At 52.1% G+C, this 22561-nt stretch overlaps 8 protein-coding genes across 8 annotated transcripts; 3 read left to right on the top strand and 5 right to left on the bottom strand.

Moving 5' to 3' along the window:
- Positions 1-182: 182 nt before the first annotated feature.
- QC762_405800 (uncharacterized protein) lies at positions 183-2688 on the top strand. Its single transcript, XM_062890032.1, has 4 exons — positions 183-568; positions 1237-1856; positions 1908-2334; positions 2399-2688. The coding sequence occupies exons 1-4, from the start codon at positions 460-462 to the stop codon at positions 2602-2604; spliced, it is 1362 nt and encodes a 453-aa protein (XP_062743959.1). The 5' UTR covers positions 183-459; the 3' UTR covers positions 2605-2688.
- A 215-nt stretch (positions 2689-2903) lies between these two features.
- Positions 2904-6186, bottom strand: QC762_405790 (uncharacterized protein). The gene is made up of 2 exons (XM_062890031.1): positions 4918-6186; positions 2904-4866 (listed from the first exon to the last, which is right to left on the bottom strand). Exons 1-2 carry the CDS (start codon positions 5422-5424, stop codon positions 3031-3033), a joined length of 2343 nt encoding a protein of 780 aa, XP_062743958.1. The 5' UTR covers positions 5425-6186; the 3' UTR covers positions 2904-3030.
- A 733-nt stretch (positions 6187-6919) lies between these two features.
- Positions 6920-7597, bottom strand: QC762_405788 (uncharacterized protein; the record flags this gene model as incomplete). Its single annotated transcript, XM_062890030.1, has 1 exon — positions 6920-7597. The coding sequence occupies one exon, from the start codon at positions 7595-7597 to the stop codon at positions 6920-6922; it is 678 nt and encodes a 225-aa protein (XP_062743957.1).
- Positions 7598-10725: 3128 nt separating this feature from the next.
- Positions 10726-11355, bottom strand: QC762_405785 (uncharacterized protein; the record flags this gene model as incomplete). The annotated part of the gene is made up of 1 exon (XM_062890029.1): positions 10726-11355. The coding sequence occupies one exon, from the start codon at positions 11353-11355 to the stop codon at positions 10726-10728; it is 630 nt and encodes a 209-aa protein (XP_062743956.1).
- Positions 11356-11791: 436 nt separating this feature from the next.
- On the top strand, positions 11792-13108 carry QC762_405783 (uncharacterized protein; the record flags this gene model as incomplete). Its single annotated transcript, XM_062890028.1, has 2 exons — positions 11792-12055; positions 12159-13108. Exons 1-2 carry the CDS (start codon positions 12040-12042, stop codon positions 13106-13108), a joined length of 966 nt encoding a protein of 321 aa, XP_062743955.1. The 5' UTR covers positions 11792-12039.
- A 2050-nt stretch (positions 13109-15158) lies between these two features.
- Positions 15159-17342, bottom strand: QC762_405730 (uncharacterized protein; the record flags this gene model as incomplete). The annotated part of the gene is made up of 1 exon (XM_062890023.1): positions 15159-17342. The coding sequence occupies one exon, from the start codon at positions 17340-17342 to the stop codon at positions 15159-15161; it is 2184 nt and encodes a 727-aa protein (XP_062743954.1).
- A 1206-nt stretch (positions 17343-18548) lies between these two features.
- QC762_405735 (uncharacterized protein) lies at positions 18549-19659 on the bottom strand. Its single transcript, XM_062890024.1, has 2 exons — positions 18886-19659; positions 18549-18822 (listed from the first exon to the last, which is right to left on the bottom strand). Exons 1-2 carry the CDS (start codon positions 19211-19213, stop codon positions 18707-18709), a joined length of 444 nt encoding a protein of 147 aa, XP_062743953.1. The 5' UTR covers positions 19214-19659; the 3' UTR covers positions 18549-18706.
- A 1412-nt stretch (positions 19660-21071) lies between these two features.
- Positions 21072-22114, top strand: QC762_405740 (uncharacterized protein). The gene is made up of 2 exons (XM_062890025.1): positions 21072-21323; positions 21385-22114. The coding sequence occupies exons 1-2, from the start codon at positions 21157-21159 to the stop codon at positions 21809-21811; spliced, it is 594 nt and encodes a 197-aa protein (XP_062743952.1). The 5' UTR covers positions 21072-21156; the 3' UTR covers positions 21812-22114.
- The last annotated feature ends 447 nt before the right edge of the window (positions 22115-22561 follow it).

Genomic DNA, 22561 nt, shown 5'->3' with positions numbered 1-22561 from the left:
CAAAGGCGGAATGTCCCTGGATGCAAGAGGCCTACCGATAAGGAGATGCCGCTGGCGTTATCGCTAACCAATCAGCGCTTGACTGGCAGTGGCGAGGATCAGATGCCGCCGCTAGGATCTTGGCGGTTTTTGCATGTTAAACAGACACAACTTTGATGTTTAACGGCAGCCACCGATTGGAGAAGAGTGTTACACAACACGGGAATGTGTCGAGGCGGATAATAGTCAAAATATCTCTTCAACATTTCTTCATGGTTACCTGGCGCCTTCGACCACTCGGCCATTTCACTTCTTGGCAGGTACCTCTGTATCACCTCGAATCCCTCTGGCTGTCAACCCATCTTCGAACAAAGGATCAACACATCCAAAAGAGCAAGGCCCTGATGGTATCTCGACTTGAGAAATCCGCAATCACAAGTCTTTTCCCTACCTGAGTGAGCCCGATCAAACAGTCACAAAATGCCACATCTCGCTAGAAAGTTGCTGCGAAAAGTACAACAGTTACGTCATCGCCATGATGAAGCTCGCGATGCTTCCCACCACGACCAACTAAGAAACCGATGGCAAGGTGGGTGCGCTCCTGCTTCTGACTTATCTTCCTCAAGATCAGTCCGAGTTGCTATCAAGCTCCCTGTTGTTTCTGTCGGCGGCTGTGGTGCCGTCATCAAGGCATGCGGCTCACGGTCTTTCAGGGGGTCACGAAGACGCACCGTGGAACATGGACCCCCGGTTTCCTTCAAGAAAGAATAGGAATCACTCGCTGTTTACCTGTTGGTTAACAACGGGGACTTTCCTTCATCTGGCTTCGACTCGCATGTCGTTTTTTGCATTTTCTTCTGGTAACACCACTGATACCCCGAGCCTCCCTTCGGGACTTTGCCTCCTTGGCCCGCATAGCGTTCTCTGAGATTCAGGGGTGACCAGTCGAGGTGGCAGGCACAACTTTGCAACACGAGCCCGCTGTGACGGTGCCTTGCACTGGAGGCTGGGAGGGCTTTGTCGTTCATCTGATTGTCGGTTGGCATTGGATTTAACATGCCCGTTCATTCCAGCTGGTAACTCTCTCCCTTGACACATTTTTTTTTTGGTCTGTTTACTTTGGCCATCGCCTAGTGGTGCCAGCATTCTCTTCTTCTTGCTCTATCGTTCTTTTTTAAGGCTTCCATGTCATAGCTAGAGCCATGACTGGTACGAGGATGCACCGGCTAACCGCCGTCATCATCTCTGGCCTGATAGGATCATACGCCTGTCCAGAACCACAGAACGCGACTACGACGACGACATCCCCTGAAGTGGTTGTGGCAGTAGTCAGCCCGACAAATTCCACGTTATCAACCACCACCACCCAACCGGTCACATCCCTCGCGGAAGCAGTCACAACTACCACCGCGCTCGACAACACCGCCACCGCAACACTCCCCAACAAAGTCGTAATAGACAACACCCTCCCCTCGGGCACCAACCCCCTAGCCAACAACATCGAAAACGTCACCTGGCTAGGCTACCAAATAGCCAACAATTCGTGCTCTCACCGCGACTTGGGGTTTGCGGGCAAGTTGGGAGGGAAATGGTACTCCATCTTTGGGGACACGTTATGGGCTGCCCCAGGGGTGACAGACATGTTTCTTGACCCGCCCGGCTTTCACGGCATGGTTCGGGATTCTATTTCTTTGCTCACGGACGACCCACTGACGGTGGTGGACCTCCATCTCAATGACGACGAGCCGGTGCCACATCAATTGCAGTTTGTGCCTTTTAATGAGGAGTGGGGGGAGACGAACCAGTATGGGTTTGGGGGGACGAGTTTGTGTGAGGTTGACGAGGAGACGGGGATGGGGGTGCTCTATTACCTGGTGGTAAGTTTCCAGTGCTCTTGTGAGGGATCGTATTGTGCTGATGGAAGATAGAATGGGAATGAATCCCGCGGTTTAATCGGTGCTGGCGTGGCGCGAGTTGAGCTCATCGACGAGGTCCCTACCGTTACACACCGGTACGGCAGTCAAGGTTGGTGGTGGGACTCGAAGAAATATGCCAGATATGGTGATCAGATTGCGTATCGGGATGAGAATTCGGAGTATATCTATATTTGGGGTGGACCGCCGGATTATATCAAGGATTGGAGTACCATCAACTACCACTACCTTGCTAGGGTGAAGGCGAAGAAGGCGTTTGATTTGGGGGCGTATGAGTACTATTGGGGAAAGCAGAAGGGGTGGAGGAAGCAGGTGCTGGATCGGTTTGATACTGAGACGTCGGTTATGTGGGGGAGTGGACAGGGGCAGGTGCATTGGAGTGAGTATTGGGGGTGTTATTTGCTGGTGCATTTGGGGATTGGTGAGTCTACCTGAAGGATGCTTGGGATTGAGTGACGGACGGCTGACTGTGCTTGGTGTTGTAGCTGGTGGGGCGGTGTTTATCCGGACGGCGGACAACTTGGAAGGGCCTTGGACGCCGGATGTGCAGATTTTCCAGGCGATGCCTATTGATGATGGGTTGGTGTACGCCGGGGTGGCACACCCGTATTTGGATGAGACGGGAAAGACGCTGGTGGTGTCTTATACGAACAACAACCATATTGAAGTGCTGAGGGTGGAGTTTGCATGATATTACACTGGACAAAAAGAGTCTACAACACATTATTATTTTTCACTACCTAATCCGGGCAAGGGGAACTCCGTCAGACCGCCCACCGCTGTATGTACACATTCAGTCAACGGGTGTAGCAAGTACATATAGCATTTTACGTTTTTTTTCCACGCAAACTCCAAGTCATGATAGGTACTCACCGATTGGCATAACTACCACCTCCTCCAGGACCGCCACGTACCTTGATTCCTTGAATGAATCTGAATTGGCCTATAGAAATTCAGGGTTATCTCGTCACACCAATTCTCATTCGTCGTGACCTTCTCTCTTTCACTTCCCACATATATGTGATTACTCGCTACAATCCACATGAATTAGGTTTCGAGATGGGTGAGCAAAGTATTATGTGAACATTATTATCTCTTCACGAGGCCATGTCCGATATTAGACCCTATAATGTGGCACACTTCTCAACCCCCCACTACCCTGAGCACCTGCTGGATCAAACCCAGAGGTCATCCCAGTTTTCGGTGGCGGGCTTCCACCCGTCACTCTCGGGGGAGGACCAACCCTCGGCAAAGGCGGCAGCTTCCCAAGCGCCTGCCTCGCAGCCAACTCTTCAGCTTCCTTCCTCGCCGTCTCAACCCTCTTCTTCTCCGCTTCCTCCATCGCACTCCTGATTATCTCGTCATCGCTCAGATCCCCATCTCTCGACACACCTCTCAGATCAATAACAGGCTCATCACCACTGCTACCGCCACTCTTGAAATCCCACCGGTCAGCCTCCGCCTGTTGCTTGACACTCTCAACATTCATCTTAGCCTCCTCAGGCGTCATCATGACATAGTGAGCAGGGTTAAAGTCCCTCCCTATCGTCCCCTGATCAGGTCTACCAAGCGGGATCTGCCTCGTGATAGCGACCAAAGCACACATGAACTTCATACTCCTCGCCGCGCGCAACGGTTCATTAGACCAGTTTGACCTGTGCGTAACGATGCAGCGCATCTCAAGCATGTTCATCTCCCCCAGCCCAACAATCGCGAGGGCGAGGTTGGGGAGGTAGTCTCTCTTATTGTCTGGGTGCTTGAGGAAAGCCTCAAGCTCCGACTTGAGATACTGGAGGTCTTTGAACGAGGTCTTGACGTCAATATTGAAACTTACCGCTTGACGGTTCGACCCGGAGCGGGTGACGTTCTCGATGCGGCACTGCTGGAGCCATTCGTTGCCTGCTTGGAGTTCCATCCAGTTGTCGACGCGTTTGAAGACTGTGTAAAGGAGTGAGGTTCTAACGACGATCAAGGAGACGGATTGTTTTTGCTGGCCGGACCAGAGCTCGACTCTGTCGCCTATGTCGTAGGGGTGGTCGAAGAGGATGAAGATGCAGCCTGCGAGGAAATGGTGGATGGTTCGGCCGACGGCGAAGGTGAGGCCGAAGCCGAGGAATTTAACGGTTTCTTGGATTGATTTCAGGGAGGGGACCCAGAAGATGAGGATGAAGTAGACCATTATGGCGGCGAGGGCGGCGAGCATGACCCAGTCGAAGGTGTTGATGCAGTGGTCTGCGTTGTGCATGCTCTTGTAGATGTTTTGGCGGATGCGGCCGGCTTCGGCGACGGTCCACTCCATTTCTTCCAGTCTGAGGTCGCCAATTTCGGCTTCGTCGAGGACCTTGAAGTATCTTTCGGCTTCTTCCTTGCGGAAGGGGCCGAGAACCTCGGCGATGTCCTCGGCGGTGAGGGTCGTCTTGCCCACAGAAACCATGGACATCCAGATGCGACGTGCCAAGGCGGCAGCAGACTTTGGGTTCGCAATAGCGCGCTCGACAGTGGCGTAGCTCGAGGAAGGACGGAGCCAGTGGGACTTGGGGTCGCTCGAGAGGAAGTTGCCGAAGAAGGAGGTGATGCCATACGAGTCCACACCGAGTCGGGCAAGATAACGAGTGGCTCGAATGCGATGCTCGCCGTGTCCAGCCATGGTAGCGTTGCTGATCATCATGTCCTCCTCGGTGAACTCGGGGGTGCCAACGGGGTAGAGGTATATCGAGGCCTCGTAGAGCGCCATGAGAGCGTTGTGCATATCCTTGGAGTGGGCGATCTTGGTGTGGTCCGAGCGGCTGTGGAAGTGGATGGTGATGTAGAGCATGACGATCTTCCAGACAAAGTAGAAGCCAGCCCAGAGGGTGCCCTGCTCGAGGAAGTCGTCGATTAGGTCAACCCAGCCGACATCGCCTTCGGGAAGATCGTAGATCATGGCAAGCTCAAGACGATCTACCCAGACAGTCTGTCATGTGTCAGTGAGATCAAACTTTGGTATGACTGGGATTTGACCTACAATAATGTACGCAATATAGGAGCAGCAGATGGTGACAAAGATGCAGATAGGGCGTCGCAATGTCCTGATGATGCGCCAATAGCGCATATGTGCCGGGTTCACATAACGTGCCACCAGCCTGAAGATGAACGGCAAGGCACTCGCAAAGATATACGTAATGGCGAAGCAGACCCAAGTGACCAGCAGCCACACGAAGATGTAGTAGACTGTCTTTTCAGACCTCTGCGCGAAGAACTGTTCGTCGTCGAGGGCATCTTCCTTTTTGATGATGTCTTTGTTGCCAATTACAATCACCGGGATGGCGAGTATGATACCGACAAAGCCGAAGATGATGAGGAAGCGGATGAACTTGTAGGCATTCTTCCAAATGTATTTTCGATATGTGGTCGTGGCTGTGGTGTAGTCCGGTTTGTTGTCTCCTGGTTGGGACATGCTACCCTTCCCTTCGTCCAGCAATGGGGCGGACCCAAAGACCTCGACAGTTTTTCCCGTTGGTTCCATTGTCATTGGTGGTGCCAAAAGGTCTTAGATGCCGAGTAATGTGCCCGACAGGCAGTATGAATCGCCTCTCCGGGTCTGTTTGGCGTACACGAATGGATGATATCGAGGTTCCTAGAAGCTCAGAAGTAAGGCAGTCATAAGTGCCAAAGAAGAGGGATAGCTGTGGCTATCAACCCTCTGGCAAGAGAGCATCAAAGGGGCACAGTTTGATCTCCCTGGGGTTGCTGCCTTCGTATCATGTTGCTGACATGACAGGCGAGACCATGGCAATACAGGGGAAGGCTGGCTCTGGCGATGGCGCAGAAGCTTGGCGTTTGGCAGGGAACATTTCGGCTGGACTGTCACCTCGCCGGAGCGGGTCGTCAGCAAACTGGAACTCTTTCTTTTGTTAGCAAACGTTTGGCGATGTCAGCAGTCGCAGGGTTCGGTAATTTGCGCCCATCGTGCTGATAAGGCTGATAAGTGTTCTTCTGAATCGATGTAAGGGTGGTCACGGAAAGCGAGAATAGTAACTCTGAGAGAGGTTGGTAGACAGCTGTTACCTATATTGTGTAGTTCGGCATGGAGGGCTGTGCTGGTGATGATGGGTGCCTACTACTATTGGCGACAAGAGCAGACGACTGGTGGACACTGGGCTAGAATGCTTAACAGGCCCGTAACTTAGCACCCAATCAGAAGACACTGGGAATTGGCCGCACACCAGCTTTCCCAGCTGCGGCACAGGACTCATTCTTATCTGATGACCAGTATCATCTGCCTCACCGAAGCTCCGACTCTTGCTGCTCGACTGATGGCCGGTTCAGTTCATCCTGCCCACTTTCACAAATTAAGCTCGCATGCCAAGAATGCTTGATAAGATGCCAAGGCGCTGACGGCATCCCTGGGCTATTTTGGGTGCAGAAAATCCCGCCTATCAGAACGCATGCCCCCACAAGGCCCCCAAATCTTATCCAGACATCACATCACTGTTGTCGAGCTCGATCACTGTCCACGCATCGCTGATGCTGATTATACAACTTTCGGGACAACAGGCGACACATGCTTGAAACTCCAACAAAATCAATTGGGGTCGGTGCCTAGGGTATATAAAAGAAGACCGAGTCATCTACCAAACCATCGACCAAACCGCGCAAACTCCAAGTCGTACATAACCATATCACGATACATGTAAAAAAAATTAAAAAAAATCTTCGCATTGTCGTATCACTGGTCCTTTGGTGTGATGATATATGCTGAGACTAAATTGCTAGCAACAACATCTCAAGCTTCATGAGCGGCATCCACAAACCCACCACCGACCCAGTTGCCACTAGCTTGTCCACCGCCTTAAAGACGAGGGTTGCGCATTGTAAGCAAACTGGTAACTTCTCCGGATGATGAGAATGTCTTCATGTTGAGAACCTCAGGTCCAATTCTTGGATCCCATTGGGGAACGACGGATTAATGCAGCAGCAAGACAGCCCACCAAATCATGAGCACCCAGATAGCTCTGAAGGGCTTCTCACAGAAATAGGCCCAGGCATCGGCTGATAAACCGAATGCCATCTTTAGCAATGCGCTCCCAAACCGGGTCCTTCAAAACCTCCTCGAAATGAGGGGACTGAACGTCGCGGTTGGCGTAGACCCCAGCGTTCGAGGCTTCCAACTGCTCAAGCGCCTCGTTGCGGACAGCTAAGGCTTCTTCAAGTAGCTTCTGGTAGTTTCGAATCTCGGCTTGGGCTTCTTGATGAGCTTCATGGGCCCCCTGGTATCGCCTGCGAAGCTCAACCACGTGTTGCTGACTCTCAGATTCCAATTCTCCCAAGACATTGAGGCTGGATTCGAGATTGTGGTTGTTGGAAGCGAAGGTATCCAGTGAGATCTTGGCCTCGAGCGCCTTGTGTTCAGCTTCCACGACATTGGCCTTCAAGGCAGTTCTCTCTGGGTTCCAATTAGCCTGGGCGGTCTTGAGCTTGGTATCGGATTCCTTGTTGATCTCCACGACCTTCTTGTCGAGCCTATTCTTCGCCTCCGCAAGCTTGCTGTCGTAGTCTTTCTTGGCCCCCGCCAGCTGGGCCTTCAAGGTCTCAAGATCCTTGGCTCGGAGAGACTCCCAGTGCTTGGCAGCCTGCTGGGTCACCTCGTGGGCCTGCTTCTCCTTGTTGAGTTCGTCGCGCAAACCCTTCAACTGGGCCTGCATCGAGGCTTCAGTCTTGGCGCGGGCTTGTTGCTCATTGGCTAACTGTGTTTTCAGGGCTTGGATCTGGCAATCCGTCGTCTTGTTGGCGTTGGCACGATCATGATCTGTACTGGCAAGCTGCTGACGAAGGCGCTGAAGCTCATGGTGCTTCTCCTTGTGCTGAGCAGCGTGTTTCTTCGCAGCGACGTCGAAGGCGTCCAGGAGATCTTGTTGGCGAAGACCTGGGTGAGGCGGTCACCCATCATGCGTGAGACAGGCCTTGGCTCGATTCTCCCACTCTTCAGCATTCCTCTTTATGCGATGAAGCTTCTCCTTGTGCTGGTCCTTCTTTTCCTCCAACTCCCGAATGCGGTGCTTGAGTAGATCGACCTCAGCGAGATTTCTCATTGAGCCAGCCAGAGCTCCGGGGACGCGAGTTTGGGACATCTTGCTCTACTAAGAAGATTGAATCGAGAAGGTTTAGCTCGCGTTGTTTGTGCCGAAGACTGGTATGTTGTGTGTCTGGGGACGGAGGTCGACAAGAGCTGTGCTGGGCCCGGGAGAGAGATTGGAAGCAAAATACGGATGCCCCGGAGAGTTGTGACCCTTGTAGCGCTTAGTGATGACTTGGCGGTGCCCAGGTGGGAACTCGCAGTGTCACTCGCGTCTATCGAGCAGAGAGAAGCCTCGACCGCGAGCTGCATGAGGGTTGCAGTGGAAAATATGAGGTCCGATTGCAAGCTGGAGGTGCAGGTAGGATGAAGAGGGCGAAGGCAGATAAGATTTTCAAGACAGGCAGGACAGGAAATATCTACTCCCAATGCCACTGGTATCCCTCTCCAAGATAGCCAGTAGATTGATTTGTAATGATTTCAAATAAAAGGCCCCTCAACTCGACCATCGCCATGCGGTCTGCTGTTATGTGCATCTGGTGCAGCTTCGTACCTATATACCAACACTGACATGTCAGCGACCTCCAGAGCTCTCAAACCGACGTTGAGAACAGATGACCGCAGAAGAATAGATTAATAGTAGCAAAAGCACATGAAAGGAGCGATTGATAAGCATAGCTTTAACGATTTTGTTTTGGCACAGTCACAACTTCAATTGCTAGGTATTGGACCACCGACAAGGACCTTTCCACACTAGACTGATATAGTTGGTACGAGGGGTGACGTGAGAACCCTTACCAGCAACTACGATAACTACCCAAGGCACTCTCCTTTCACCTCCCTAACGTATTCGTCTTGTTGTAGAAACCTCGCTCACTTCTCATAGCCGAGCTTATTGATTCCTGGCATACACCAAGTCCCATAAACAGCCAGTACAGAGCCATCTACGGTAGCCAATCAACATGACAACCCACCAGATAATGTTGGGCTGGTGACCTAGGCAAGTGAGTGGCTGCGAAAGTGAGGCCAAAATGGCCAGAAATGGTAAACAAATTGGTGATACAGTAATTGGTTGTTGGTTTAAAAGTAAACAGTAAGGAAATCTAGCCTTAAAAGCAAACCGGTGTGGGTCTGGTGAAGGCCTGGGCCCTTTGTCTGGTGCCCCACAGATAATCATGACCCAAGCCAGCTTGAAAGAGCTGTTGAAGAAATAGACCCAAGTATCAGCGATGAACTCTTTGCCATCCTCGAGAATGAGTTCCCAGATCGACCCAGCAGTGGTAGCCTGCACTTGGCACTGAGTGCTGGGAGTGCTGAAGCGATCGCGTTGTCCGGTGAAGAGCACCTCTCGAGTGGGCTCATCTTTTTCCATGAGATCATATCTGAGCGGCCCGAGCTCCTGTTCTAGCTGTGAGACTTCTCTCTCGAGCCCTCACCCTGTCCCACTCAGCCGTGCTGGCCTTCAGCTTGTCCTCGAGATTTGTCTGCCCATCCTTCAGCTTGGTCTGGAGGGCCTTCTTGTGGGACTCGGCCAACTCCTTTTCCCTCTCAAGCTTTTTTTTCGTCACCTCGTGCGCCTGTTGTTCCTTCGTGATTCGGTTTCTCAGCATATTCAACTCCTCTTGGATGGCGGCTTGGGCGCTTGCACGGGCTCGCTACGCAGCCTTGAGTTTGCCTGTCAACTCTTGGACTTGGTTCTGCCACTCCATATTATTCTCGGCTTGGGCTTGTCGAGCTAGCTTAAGCTGATTTTGCAAGGAGGAGTTGCTTTGTTCGATATTCGTGATGGCTGTGGCGTCATCCTTCAGCCCAGCGTCGAAGGCCTCCACCAACTGGCGCTGGCTCACAGAGGTTGGCGGGGCCCAGCCGAGCAAAGCGAGCGCCTCTTTGGCTCAGGCTTCCCAGGTCTCGGCGTTCTGCTTCATGTCCTTCACTAGTTGTTGGTAGTGAGCCTTGTCCGTGGGATCCGGATCCCCTTATCGGGAGCAACAGTTCACTTCCACTCCCAGATAAGGCCGTGAAGGAGGGGGTCCAGATAAGGAAGCCCTGGTGCCTTCAAGTTACTGATATCGTAATATGGTACTGCAGGTACCACGGGGGGTTCTCTGTTGATCGAAGGCCAAAACCGCGCCACTGTGGCCAACTCCGAAAGGGTCAACCGCCGTGAATACTAAGCCTTCGTGTTTCGCACCATGGTGGCTGGTCATTACTTTATCTCGCCCCTATTTGCAGTTCACAATATCATGCCCGGGACATGCCATGTTGCCAACCTGGAATTGACGTAGTTAATACACCAGCAGACGAAAACTTGAAGCTGTTAGTATATTTAGTTTCCGTAAGGCAAGGTGGAACAGTTCCCTTCAAGGTTCCTTGGCTGTAGCATATAGGTAGTCATGAAACACATGGGTAGCAGCTTGGCTCAAACAGTATGAACTGTGAGTCAGTACAGCTCGCCATCTTTGACTGATGTTATTCTCGCCAAGTTCTACAGCACACAAACTTGACGGAAATCTCAAGTCTGGTCATATGACTGATGGTGGTTGGGCAGAGCTTTCATAGCAGAAGATTGCGACACAAAAGCAAAAGAGCAGGCCAGGGGCTGAATGGTATCATATATTGACGGCTACGCAATATAAGTACCCAGGCCAACCTGGTGCTGAGCATGAATTCCGATGTTGGTGATGTTGACGGTTGACAGAAGGTCGCACCGCAGTTGGTTCTTGTCCTTGTCGACTTCTTTCACTGTGAGCCACCATATTAAACCCCATGTGTAAACTTCTTCTTGTGCCTGAGTGTTGGCTTGGTCGCATCCCTTTCCTCCCCTCCCCGAGTGCTCGATAAAGAGAGTGTCCCTCTGGATCCCTCAAGCATCATGGCGCTGCTCGCTGACGGGTGGTACTCAATCTCCTTGAGCTTGGCAGCATGATCATCATGGTCAGCGGCAACCTGTAGAAGTCGACGCCGGGTAGCATCCCGCTCCTCCCTCAGCCCTTCCTGTGTAATCTTGTAGCGGCCTTCTGCGGCAGCAAGTGAGTGTTGCAGATCGTCAATGATCTTCCTGGCAGAATTGAGCGAGGACTGGAACAAAGCCTTCTCCATCCTGCATCTGTGCGAAACCTCTGCGTCGAGCTTTTCGAGCTCAGTGGCTCTGCTCTGCCACTCCCGAGCCGCGTTCTCCGCCGTCTGAAGTTTCTCTTTGTAGAGCTCCCTGTCACGCTGAGCGTCTTGCAGTTCAAGAACCAGGCGGTTTGCCGAGTATACCCGATTGTTGAACCGGTGATCTCGGGTAAGGTCGTGGAGCCTCTGCTCGGCCCGAGTCCTGGCCTGGCGCTCTTGAATCAGAGCACCCTCGAGCTCGCTGTAGGATGGTTTGGTCGTGTGCGACATCGTGGCGGTGGTAATAGTTGGAATGATGATGGTGAGACGGTCAACCTGGCGGAAGCTTTGACAGTGCTGTGATGTGATTGATGGGAGAGGTGTTGGGCGATTGGGGCTTTGTTGTCACTCAGGAAGTTGGAGTCTGGCGGGGACTTATCCACTAATCCTGAGACCTCTCTTCACTCCGTAAGCGTTAACTCCTTGCAGGAGTGACCCGGGAGCAATAGGTCAATCTGATATGCATTCACCTCTGGAAGTGGGTAATGGACAAAGAAAAGGCTGGGCGGGATCCTTATCTCAAGTCACGGGCACGGGAGATAGGCACGATATCAAGAGTCTTGAGTGAATAGGACCTGTATAACTTTCCGGGGCCCAATCAAAGATTTAGAACTTTCTGTAGATATCAATCTGCTCCTGATATCAGATGGTCCCGGTTTAATTGGGGCTCTGAAGGCTGGCCTGTGCGTCCGAGTAAAACTATATATTGTCTTCCTGCGCAGAAATTCACTCTCCCAATCCTTTTTCACCATCCTCCTCACTGCCCTCTCCTTCACTATTCTTCTCTTCACCATATACCACTTCCTCAATCCACTTCTACACACCGTCCAACCCATCTCTTGAATCACGTACCTCGGAGGAAAGAACATCCACAGGCTTAAACAGCGCGCCAATCCAGTCGGGTGCATACGCCTAATGACATTAGAGTCTTGTACGTCACCCCGCTATCCTGGAAGCGGTCTGAGACGCTTGAGCTGACCTGTTTTGTACATAGGAACAACCTACGATGGCTTACAACCGTTCCTCTATGCCAGGTGCCTATCTGGGTGGTGACAACGAGTATGCCAGACTCGAGAGGGCTTTGATTGACGCCAGGCAAGATCTAGGTCAGAAGAAGGCCGAGTTCGCCAGTGCCATGGAGATGATCAGGAAGCAGGGTGGACAGATCGGCGACCTCAACCACAAATTCAACCTTGTCACCCATCGAGCTGAAACAGCCGAGGCCGGTCTTCGTGAGGTCACCGCTCATCATATGGCGGCGCTGGACAAGCTCGAGAACACACGCCGTGCCTATTCAATTGCCGAGGCCAGGCTCCACGAGGCTGAGAGGGCCCGCGATGAGATGTCAGTCAACTATCGCAACCTGTCCTCCGGATACAATCGCTTGGAGAAGAACTTGAACGAAACACGCCAAGTCCTCTTGTCCACGGAGAGAGAGTTGAAGAATACCCTGGTCGAGCGCAACGAGGCCCGCGGTTCACTCAGGATGTCTCAGGAAGCCTGGAACCATGAGAGAACCAACCTCCAGTCAAAATACAACGCCTCACAGACTCAACTACACTCTGTCCAGGGTCGTCTTGATACCACGGAGGGCAGACTCAGGGAGGCGCTGAGGCTCAATGACGAGGCGGCCAAGTCCCTTGCTGACAAAACGGCCTACATGTACGAGGCGGCCAAGTACAAGGAGGCTTACGGGGTGGCCAAAAAGGATGTCGAATTCTTCAAGAGCCAACTGGCCACTACTGAGGAAAGGCTCTGTGAGATCCGCAAAGAGCGCGATCTGGCCAGAGTCGACGCGGACTTGCGCGACAGATTGTCGGGTCTGACTCACGGTGCTGCCGAGAAGAAGGTCGGCTTTTCTACCCACGTTCAGGTAGCCGATTTGGGTGTCGAAAGGCCGCCCACACCCCTCACCCTTTCTAGAACCAGGACTTGCAGTCGGAGGAGCTCGATTTCTTACAGCCTCTCCAATATGGCTATATAATTTCGCCTAAGCGGACGGTGGCGTGTGGCTACAAGACTATAACATCGATGTGTTAGCGGCCAGTTTAGGAGGGGCCAACGAGCGTCTCACCTTGAGGCAGGTATGCAATATTCGGGAAAGGCTCAGGGAACATAAAGTAGCTAGGAAAAATTAAGTTTTGCTTCTCAGATCTGTGGTAACGACAGTGTGATTCCCTATTTGGTGTTCTGTGGTCTTGATGTTGCGTGTTGAAGTCGGGTTTCTCACTCAGGCAGACGTCACAACGAAAAAACATCTAACACGCAGCACTTCATTGGCCAATACTGTCAGCCTCTGGCACCACTTCATACCTTATCCTTTTTTGGCAGCGCGTTCAACACATCCAGTCCGGATTCTCACGGCGGAAAGCTACTGGGCATCAAAGTATGCCCAATGGATGGTAAGCAACCACTCCCAAGGTCGAAGATGGGTATCACTAACCACAGTCGCTGATGCGCAGCATCCAAGACAATGTTTCCGCAACCGCCCGCGGGATGTCGATCTCGAGGAGATATGACGCGACAAAAACACACATCCTGGACTCCGCGGCTGATGTTCCAGAAGCCTTGTCAAACAACTACCTCGCCGCCCGACTTCTCAAAGCGCTTCCCATTATTCTCTTGCTTTGATGCAGGTCCCAGTTTGACCAGGTCACTTTCTGCCATCACTCCGAGTGCCAAAATCTTTGTTTCTATTTGGTACTGACGCATGTCTTGGTCAAGCCTCTATTCTATAGCAACGGTTGATGCCAAGACTCTTACTACACCAGCCCGGCCTACGCAAGCATAGCGGCAAACAAAACCGTCATAATTCCCACCAAAACCATCGATACGCCACTTCCCCGAATCGCGCCACTTGTTCCCTCTGCCTGGGTCTGTGTGGCATTGGACGTCGTGGTCAAATCGATCGCCTTAACACACGTCAACTGTGCATCTGCTTGGGAGACGGAAGCCTCGTTGTCGCCGGCCGGGAAGAACACACAGCAAGTGTAAATCAAGTCATATTATACTGTGAATTGTACCCTCAAAGCAAATTACTAGGTCTTCCCATTATCTTTTGAGGCCTATTAGTTATCTTTAAAGGCCTTGTAAGTTAGCTAGTTGTATCTGAAGACCTATCAACCACTTGAAAGGCTTTATGACTATTCCTCTAGGTATGGTTTACGATATGGTGGGTATCTATTAGTCCAAGGTACTTTAGTGTGCCAATCACCTATTTCGTCGGGAGGGGTGTGAGGTGGTCGGTAGAGACACCCCTTGAACCCATCCCTGAACCTACCCTCAGGCTCTAACCCGGGCCGGAATAAATAACCGCTTCGGTAGATGTGGTGAGCTTTGTGCGCCAAATCAAACCATAATACCATTAAGTAAGACCTATTCATGGGAGTCCTGAGCCAAAGTCGAGCTTACCTAGGGCCGGCTCAGCTCAGATCACCCAAGGCTTTGTGGACCAAATATTTTGGGAGTGTGCCAGACCGCAAGGCGCTGGAGCTATTTGGTGAGGTCACGGTCGGTGATATGACGGCTTTTTCGGTAAGTCTGACCTTTGCGAAAGGCGGCATTAAAATAGTCGGATAGCGGTGCGGCGAAGAAGATGGTCGCATTGGCTAACCAATAGCCATTAGGTTTTCGTCACGTTGGTATGGCACAGAGTTGAGAGCACTTGGCAGGTAGATTGTCGCGAGGCATCGGCATGGCACACTGATTTGGGTAGCGTTTCTGTATTAGACAATAATCCAAGGTCAATAACATGATTCCAAGCAATTGCCCGCACTTTTCTAATCAATACAAATTGCCTCACAACATCAAGGAAACCCAGGATTTCTCCCAGCTTTCATGGTGATGGCGTGAGAGGTTTATAGAAGCAGATCCGGCATGATAGGACAACATTGCAATGGAAAGCGTCTGAATCTTGTTACGGAGCGTACAACGAGGCTAGTGATTATACAAGTATGTGGGTTCTACAGTATTTACATTCAAGACTGACCTCTGAGATCAGCATCTCACAGAGTCAGGTAAGCGGCGCCAATTCTTCAAAGCCCACGAGGCTGGAATCTCAGCTTTCCTCTCCGAAACATTGAAAATGGAGCCCCATGACGGGTTGAATAGGCTGGGCTTGCTCCGGTATGCAAGGGAGCTATGCAAGCTGTGACGAACCTCATGTCAGCCTTTGGACAATTTCCTTTCTCACTTCTGGAGAGACTCACTAATTCTGCTCGCCGGGAGGCGCTTTCGTGGCCCCGAAGGGACTTCCAGTAAGTGTAGAGAGGCCAATAGTAGCCGTCGTTATCGCAGTGCGGCAGCTCCTTCAGCTCCTCCGACAACTCTTCGCCGTCTTCTATATACCGGTCTTCATGCATGTTGTCCCACGTACCCTCTGCCTTTCCAATCAACCAGCAGGTAGCTTCAATGACGGCATCAATCCGCCTGTGAAGATCGGCAGGCTGAGGGGTTTCGTTTTGGGCAGCCTCTATGCTGGCCAAGATGTTCCTGAGATTCGGAATCATGGGGGCTGTATCGTCAGTTCCGGCGATGCACAACTCCAGATGTTGAAACACCTCCACCACCCACAATGCGGCCTGCTCATTGTCCGTGGTTTCCTCTCTGGTGATAAAGTCGCACGAGTCCTTGATATACAAATCGTACCACTGAGAGAACCCCATCTGCTCCAAACCCTCCACCCGACGACTATGCATCTCCCTGGCCGCAAATGCTAGGACCACTTGACTGCGTTGGCTGAACCAACCACCAAGGCAGGACCCACATCCGCAGCAGTACTTGAGCTCGAGGAGCTCCTGCACAACCTCCCGGTCTTCCCCAAGCTCCGACGCAGACTTCACGGCCAGGCCGCTCACGTCCATGTAGGGGGTGCCGCTCAGAAGGCACCAAGACCGGATGGCCTTGTCGTTGAGCCCCGGGAAATCCTCAAAGAATCTCCAGTTCTTCCTCTCCCACGCGCAAATCGCCAAAAAGCGCTCACGCGAGTAGTCGCGCTCCCTCGCCTTTCCGAGCTGGTGCTCGAGCGCTTCCAGGGGCGTGCGCCCGCCCATGTTCTTGACCTCGGCCAAGCGCGGTTGGCGCTCTAGAATGAACCTGATCGCCTCGAGCTTGGACGAGACGGCGGCCAGGTGGAGGAGTGTGTTGCCACACTCCCCGCGCACGCCCCAGTCTTCGTGGTTGGGGTCCTCTGGCATCTGATCCCTGAGGAGCACGGTGCACTCCTCGTCGGTGGTGTGCTGTTTGCCCAGGTCTTGGACAAGTCTGGCCATGTGGGCCGGCACAACGGTGAGCCAGGCGGGACGCACCCCAAACTCTTTCAGGTCGTGGTCGATTGCTTCGTCATCGGCAATGGTGAGCTTCCGTGAGGGATGGTCTGCGTTTGTCGTGTAGGCGAACCAGTCCGACTTTGCAACCCGGCGGAATCCTTGAGCCCTCCAAAAGGCCTCGGCTCTGCGCGTGATTTGGTGGTAAACCGGTACATCAGCCCCCCTGAGGAGACCCAAGAGGCGTGAATATTCGCGAGGGTCTGGTCTGGGACGAACAAACAGATAAAGCTCCTCCTTCCCGCAGTAGGTCTCGTTGAGATTGAGGACATAGTGCACAATTTTCGTGCCGAGACCCTGTCCACGCCAATCCGGCTCGACATGAAAGTCCTCAAGCAGGAGCACGTTCTTCATGCTGCTGAGCTCCTCCCCCCACACACCCGTGCCTCTTGTCTCAGGAAAGTCCGACCTATACCACTTGATTCGCATCCCCCCGTCATGAGTGAGAAGACCTCCCACCAACGAAGTAACCGTGCTGTAACGGTTGCGACAGCTCAAATCCGCCTCGCTCATCAAATCCTCCAGATCCACATCCTCCATGACATAATCCCTCAGATCATCATACCTCTTCCGCTCATCATTCTTCAAATACTCAAGACATTCCCTGGCGTCGTCCAGATTAATCAAGACAGCGCAGAGTTCGGCGATGACCTCGCCATCAGAGCGAGAAGTGGCCTGGCAGCGGATCTCATCAAACCACCATGGACGGTCTTGAACAGGCTTGAGACCCTTCCTCATTCTGTGCTCATCGAAAAGTTCGTCCTCCTCGGTCCGTTCGTCGTAGTAGGGGACATTCTTGTTGATGATGTACTCGTCTGTTTGCTCGTAAACGTCACTCATTTTGCCCTGGTCGAGTTGAAAGTCAGTATCAAGACAATGGACATTCAAAAACATGGATGAGCTTGGAGTAAGCAAGCATGCTCAACATACCGTGATTCGATATGAAGATCAAGATATATATTCTGATGATTCCTCAAGCGTACAAGCGTCGGTGTGTCGGGGCAGCTAGCCGTGCCGGAGACGAATATTGATGAGTTGGTAAGTATTGATGAGTTGGTAAGAATACCGCAGCTGATGGTCCAGTGTAGCACGAGGGCTGCCGGAAATGAAGCGGGAGATGACTGATGGCGGGAAATTGGCTGACGATTGGCGAAAACGGAGGGGGAGAGAGACAATGGGAGAAAGACGACGCGAGAGAGAACTCTGACGCGACGCGGAAACGAAGAGGAAGAGAGCTGCTGCTTGGGGTGAACGATGAGGATAGACGCGGAAAAGAAAGAACTAAGGCAATTGCGCCTTGCGAGGTCTTGATACTCCAGGGAACCGAAGGAAGAGAGGAAGAACCGGTAACGATGACGTTAAGAGGGACGAACAGATGATTCTTCTCGGTCGAGTGAATCCAGAGAGGAAGAACGGAGGCGGAGGAGAAGCTTGGTCGGAGAGATGAATTGCAAAAAAAAGTTGGCGCGGCAAGGCCGAGTGGTTGTTGGCCGGATGGCCCTAAAAACCAGGCACCGGCGGTGAGTCGCCGGCTAGAGAGCCCGAATAACCAGGCACCGGCGGTGACTACCTTTCGTCTGAGCCCTCAATTCGTCCAGGCCCTGAAAAATCCCTCCGCAAGCTTCCGTGGCCTTCCGCTCTCCTTCTGGGCTTCTCCGGCATTCTCCCATTCCATACCCTTCTGTGGTGTGTGCTGCTCCGTGGCCTTCCGGGTGACAACGTCACCTGGTCAAAATGCCAGGGTGAGACTACCTACACCACACCTCAGCTTGTACTGTTTCCTAGGTTTTTAACATCAACTCCAAAGTTGTTGTTGTGAGTCATAATGATGTCACCTGCTCTTGATGGCTGACGCGGACTTGACTGACAGCCTACCCCCTTTCGCATCATCGCCGGGAGCTGTAATCAGCCTCATTGTCAAGGACGACCAGTTAGTCACCAGGATTGTCCGGCACTCGACACGAAACAAGGATAGTCCTGACTGCGGATAACCTTAAATCAACGTCTTCACAAAACATACGCATTGCGATGACAACTCGAAGCATCACGCAACAACGGAAGCGATAAGGTTACCACGAGACCAATTTGAGATGAATGCTTGTGTCTTTTTGCCGGTTGCTCCTCCCCAAGATAACTCTGCCAGCAGGGTTCGCAGACTACAGGCCTTCCCTCGACTAGAATTTCGCATCCCACCAGTTCTCTGCGCTCTTTCCCCTCGTGGGTGATGTCGCCGTGGTGTGGTCTGGCGCCATGCCCATTTAGCAAGCAACAACGACAGACTTGATCAAATTCCCGCCACTATAACCGACACAGTGAAGAGGCACCTCGACGTGCTGGGGATCATTGGTGCAGTTCTCATCAGAGAAGTAAGTGGCTATCACACATTTGTCAGTTCAACACATGGATGGTGAGGTTTCGTTCAGGATATTTGACATACTGGAGCAGCCGCCGGAGTTGACGACGCGCACGCGGCGAACATCAATCTCGGTCCTGAAGCAGAAGGTGCCATATCGGTTGAGTCTGACAGTCATCCACTTCTTATCATTGCAGTTGATGCCAGTAGCCTCAAACATCTCGAAGAACCACTTGGGCGCGTCGCCGCTGCTGGCCGTGATGTTGTTTTCGTCAGTCGCGTTGGGGTTCCAGATAATATTGGTTTCGCCTGCGGGGGGCGGGAGGTCAATGGTCGTGGTGGGCTCGGCTGGGGCAGCCACACCAGCGCTGATGGCGCCTAGGAAGAGGGCAATGATGGCAAAGACCTTCATGTTGATTGTTGGGTGGTATGTTGTGGTGTTGATTGAGGGATGATGTGAAGGTAGTCTAGCGTCGGGGGAGGGAGTAGTTGGTCGAGGAAGAGAAGATTCATGTCTTCGGCCGGGGACAGATGGGAATTAAGTACCTGAGCGTGAACCTGGGCAGGAGCAGTCTTGATGCGGTGGCCCGGGCGTTCCTATCAATGAATATCGTGCCGTGGGACTCATGGTATTGCAATGATATCACAGCCTGGGCTGGAGCAAGTGAGGCTCTCAGGCTGGTCAATCTCCTCCATTCCACGGAGCAACCGACTGCAGTTGAAGTAGCGGGAATGATGGGTCATGTTGCTTGTTGGTTGATCTGCTCAGCCGCGCCGGCTCCAGTGCAACGGCCGCAACGGAGCTAGCTGGGCATCCACTCCACCTTGAATTCAGACGAGTTGACTGCGAAAAAGAACATACCGTGAGCCAGCTGACCGTGGTGTCACAACCACGACGCAGTGCTACAAAGCTAGCGGCAGTTCTCTGATGAATTCCCACTTTGCCGCTTGGCAGCACCCTGATCTTCACTCACCGGCCCCCAGAGGCTCACTGCCAACTCAGGTAAATACCGATGATACCTGATTTTCCGATCAGCTCTCTTTCAACGGAGAGCACGTCCGCGCGGCCACGAGGTAGATGGTGAGGCCATGGTTCTCGATGACTTGTTGGCCATTTTTGGGTTGTCGGGAGAAGAATTTAATGATAAGGCGGTGAGAGGTAGACGATAGGGCAATTGTTGACACAAAACTGTTTTCGAAGCTGCCGGAGTTAAACGACGGATATCAAATACAAAAAAGGAAGGAAGATGGTTTTCAGTGAAGAGACAATATATATATATCTACTTTCAACGAGAACAGCCCGGTAGCTGTCTTATTTACCTCTCGCCGCCGACATGTCAGTGAATAGCGGATACACCGGTCACCTCGGCCTGGGCTCCCAAAGATTGAACCAAGGTGAACAGGTTCCCCTTCAGCTTCTACCGGAACTACGCGTGGTCTATTCCTTAAACACATGGCTTGAAACTCTTGTGGAGAACGCAGTAGCTTTGGTTACCTAGCCTTTGGTGAGAAAATTTGGTATTGTTTGGCTTATCTGTTGACACAAGGTACATCATGGATGTGTTTAGTTATTCGTGACGCCCCGCCTGTTGGGAGAACCCAAACGATAAATTGCAACCATCATCCTACCACAAGAACGAAAGAATTGGGAATAAAGTAAGCAAATATTCTGCTGCTGCGTGTTTGTATTGGCTCCAAGAGAAGGCTTTGTGTCCAGTCACTATCCGGAATGGTTCGGACCTCGAATTCATTGTTCTGGGCATGCTCGGAGATGCCTCAGCTTCAGGTTTCTGCATAGAAACTTTCTCTTACCTACTGTGAGGTTCTCAAGCCGCCGTCCTCCTCAAACTTCAGTCAAACGATCCACGACCACAGAGTTCTGTATTGTCGCAGACTGAAGTCTGAACTTCCTTACCAGTGGTGGTTTACTTGGACTAATAGTCAACAAAGAGGGGCGCTGTCATAAGGCTCAGGAGTCAAGAGGACCTCGCAGAGTGTCCGGTGTGTTCGGAAGGGTACGCGGTCGCACCGGACCCAAAGAAAAGCTAGCAATCCGGCACGTTGATTCCCTTCCACTAAAATGTCATCTTCGCGGTTCAGCCAGTTATATCTCTTCCCAACACACCATGTGTAACGTGAGAGAATGAGATACTGCAACACACAACTAATATTTGCAGATTGTAAGGGGCTGTTCCAGGGGGTAGCTGACCTGCCCACAGCAACGCCAGGTGAGATTTCCCAATCTTCCGGCCGGTGGGTCTAAACCCAATCCGTGCTTCTCGCCGCAGCCATGCGCAATTCACAACTGCGAATGCGAAGAGGGGGTCAGCAACAAAAAGGGGAGTGGAACGGCAGATGTCAAGGGAAAGACCCAGATCCCGAGTGATGCTTTATATCTATCCCCGGACGGTGCCTGGATATATCTTGTTGTGGTCTTGTTACTCCCAACCCACCATCGAAATGAAAACACAGGCAATCATGAATTTTCTCGCGGGAACCTATTCCCTCCTCAACAATACCCAGTAAGCCCCAGCTCCACGACCGAATCCCTGTGTACCTAAAACACCACACTAATCCACTCAGATGGCGAAACGGCACTCAAGTGTCCGACCCGTGGGGTGAGAAGCCAGCCGGCCTGATCACATACACCCGCTACGGTTACATGTCCGCCGTCATGAACTCGATGGAGCCAGACATGCGTCCTCCCGACATCCAATGGCCACCAAGTACCGGCGGGAGTATTGATGACTGGGCTTTGATCGGCAAGACCTCGTTATCATATGCGGGGCCGTTTAGTCTCAACACCTCGGTACCATTGACGAAGTTCAGTGGACAGGTCTTGCATGGCCCAGTGACAACGGCAAGCATACCACGTTTCGTGGGACAAATTCAGAGGCGAAATTACACTGTCATTGAGCAAGATGGGGAGGTGTACTTGACAATCTCTGTGATAACGACTCTGGCGGGGGCCAGATCCGAGATTTGGTGGAAGAGGATTGTGAAGGGGTAGATGGATGATGTGTAGCTGAACAAGGGATCTGGCTGCGAAGAGCATATCTACCTAGCTGCAAGTGCACTGTAACCAAGATTCAAAAATCAACTTGCTGTTGTTATTTTAGTCAGGGGCAAGCCTTTCTTTACGGTCAGTGCCTGGGTGGTGTCCAGTCTTCAGTGTGATCTGCGACTGGTCCATGTACTTAGTGTCCATCTGCCCGCTTCGCTCCTGGAGCCTTTCTCATTTCCTTCATTGTGTCAACATCTTCCCCAACAAATTGTCCATAATCGCGTCGGAGGGGTCTAAACCAGTCTCCGCCAAAAGGAGTCTGATCCTACCAGCTTCGGCCCCCGTCCCCTCCGCCCTTTTCGTGATATGTTCCAATCTTCACTTCAAGACGTCGATTGCCCCCTCTGCTACCTCTGATCTTTCGGGTGCCACGTCCAGCTGCGTCTGAGGGCGCTTGGTAATATCCAGCCAAGGGCATGGAAGTGGACATGTGTGTTTCAGAAATGATGTAGGTAAGGATCGAGCTTGGGGCAGATAAGCGATAAAAATATTAAATGGTAGGTTTGAAGGTAATGACTTGGAAACATAGAGGAATGGACTTCTATACTGTTGGGATCTTCAAGATCACTTTGATTGTGGACGAATTGCAACTCTGGGATTAAAGCTGCCATGTAGGTAGCTAGGTACCTATCCATGCTTGCATCCTAGCTACCTCTTGTGTCATATTAGTGACCAGCTTCACGATGTAAGTACGGC

The sequence above is a fragment of the Podospora pseudocomata genome, chromosome 4 (genome assembly GCF_035222375.1).
Source record: "Podospora pseudocomata strain CBS 415.72m chromosome 4, whole genome shotgun sequence".
NCBI lineage: Eukaryota > Fungi > Ascomycota > Sordariomycetes > Sordariales > Podosporaceae > Podospora > Podospora pseudocomata.
The sequence above is the reverse complement of the archived record's forward strand: the minus strand, read 5'-3'. Positions and strand labels throughout refer to the sequence as shown.

Bases quoted from the DNA above. Each gene is read 5' to 3' on its own strand.
- QC762_405800 (XM_062890032.1), top strand. From the start codon at position 460: ATGCCACATCTCGCTAGAAAGTTGCTGCGAAAAGTACAACAGTTACGT. The intron at 569-1,236 runs GTGGGTGCGCTC...CTGGCCTGATAG, and splicing joins ACTAAGAAACCGATGGCAAG to GATCATACGCCTGTCCAGAA. The intron at 1,857-1,907 runs GTAAGTTTCCAG...GATGGAAGATAG, and splicing joins GGGTGCTCTATTACCTGGTG to AATGGGAATGAATCCCGCGG.
- QC762_405790 (XM_062890031.1), bottom strand. From the start codon at position 5,424: ATGACAATGGAACCAACGGGAAAAACTGTCGAGGTCTTTGGGTCCGCC. The intron at 4,867-4,917 runs GTAGGTCAAATC...GACACATGACAG, and splicing joins CCTATATTGCGTACATTATT to ACTGTCTGGGTAGATCGTCT.
- QC762_405735 (XM_062890024.1), bottom strand. From the start codon at position 19,213: ATGAAGGTCTTTGCCATCATTGCCCTCTTCCTAGGCGCCATCAGCGCT. The intron at 18,823-18,885 runs GTATGTCAAATA...AATGTGTGATAG, and splicing joins CAACTCCGGCGGCTGCTCCA to CCACTTACTTCTCTGATGAG.
- QC762_405740 (XM_062890025.1), top strand. From the start codon at position 21,157: ATGTCAAGGGAAAGACCCAGATCCCGAGTGATGCTTTATATCTATCCC. The intron at 21,324-21,384 runs GTAAGCCCCAGC...TAATCCACTCAG, and splicing joins TCCCTCCTCAACAATACCCA to ATGGCGAAACGGCACTCAAG.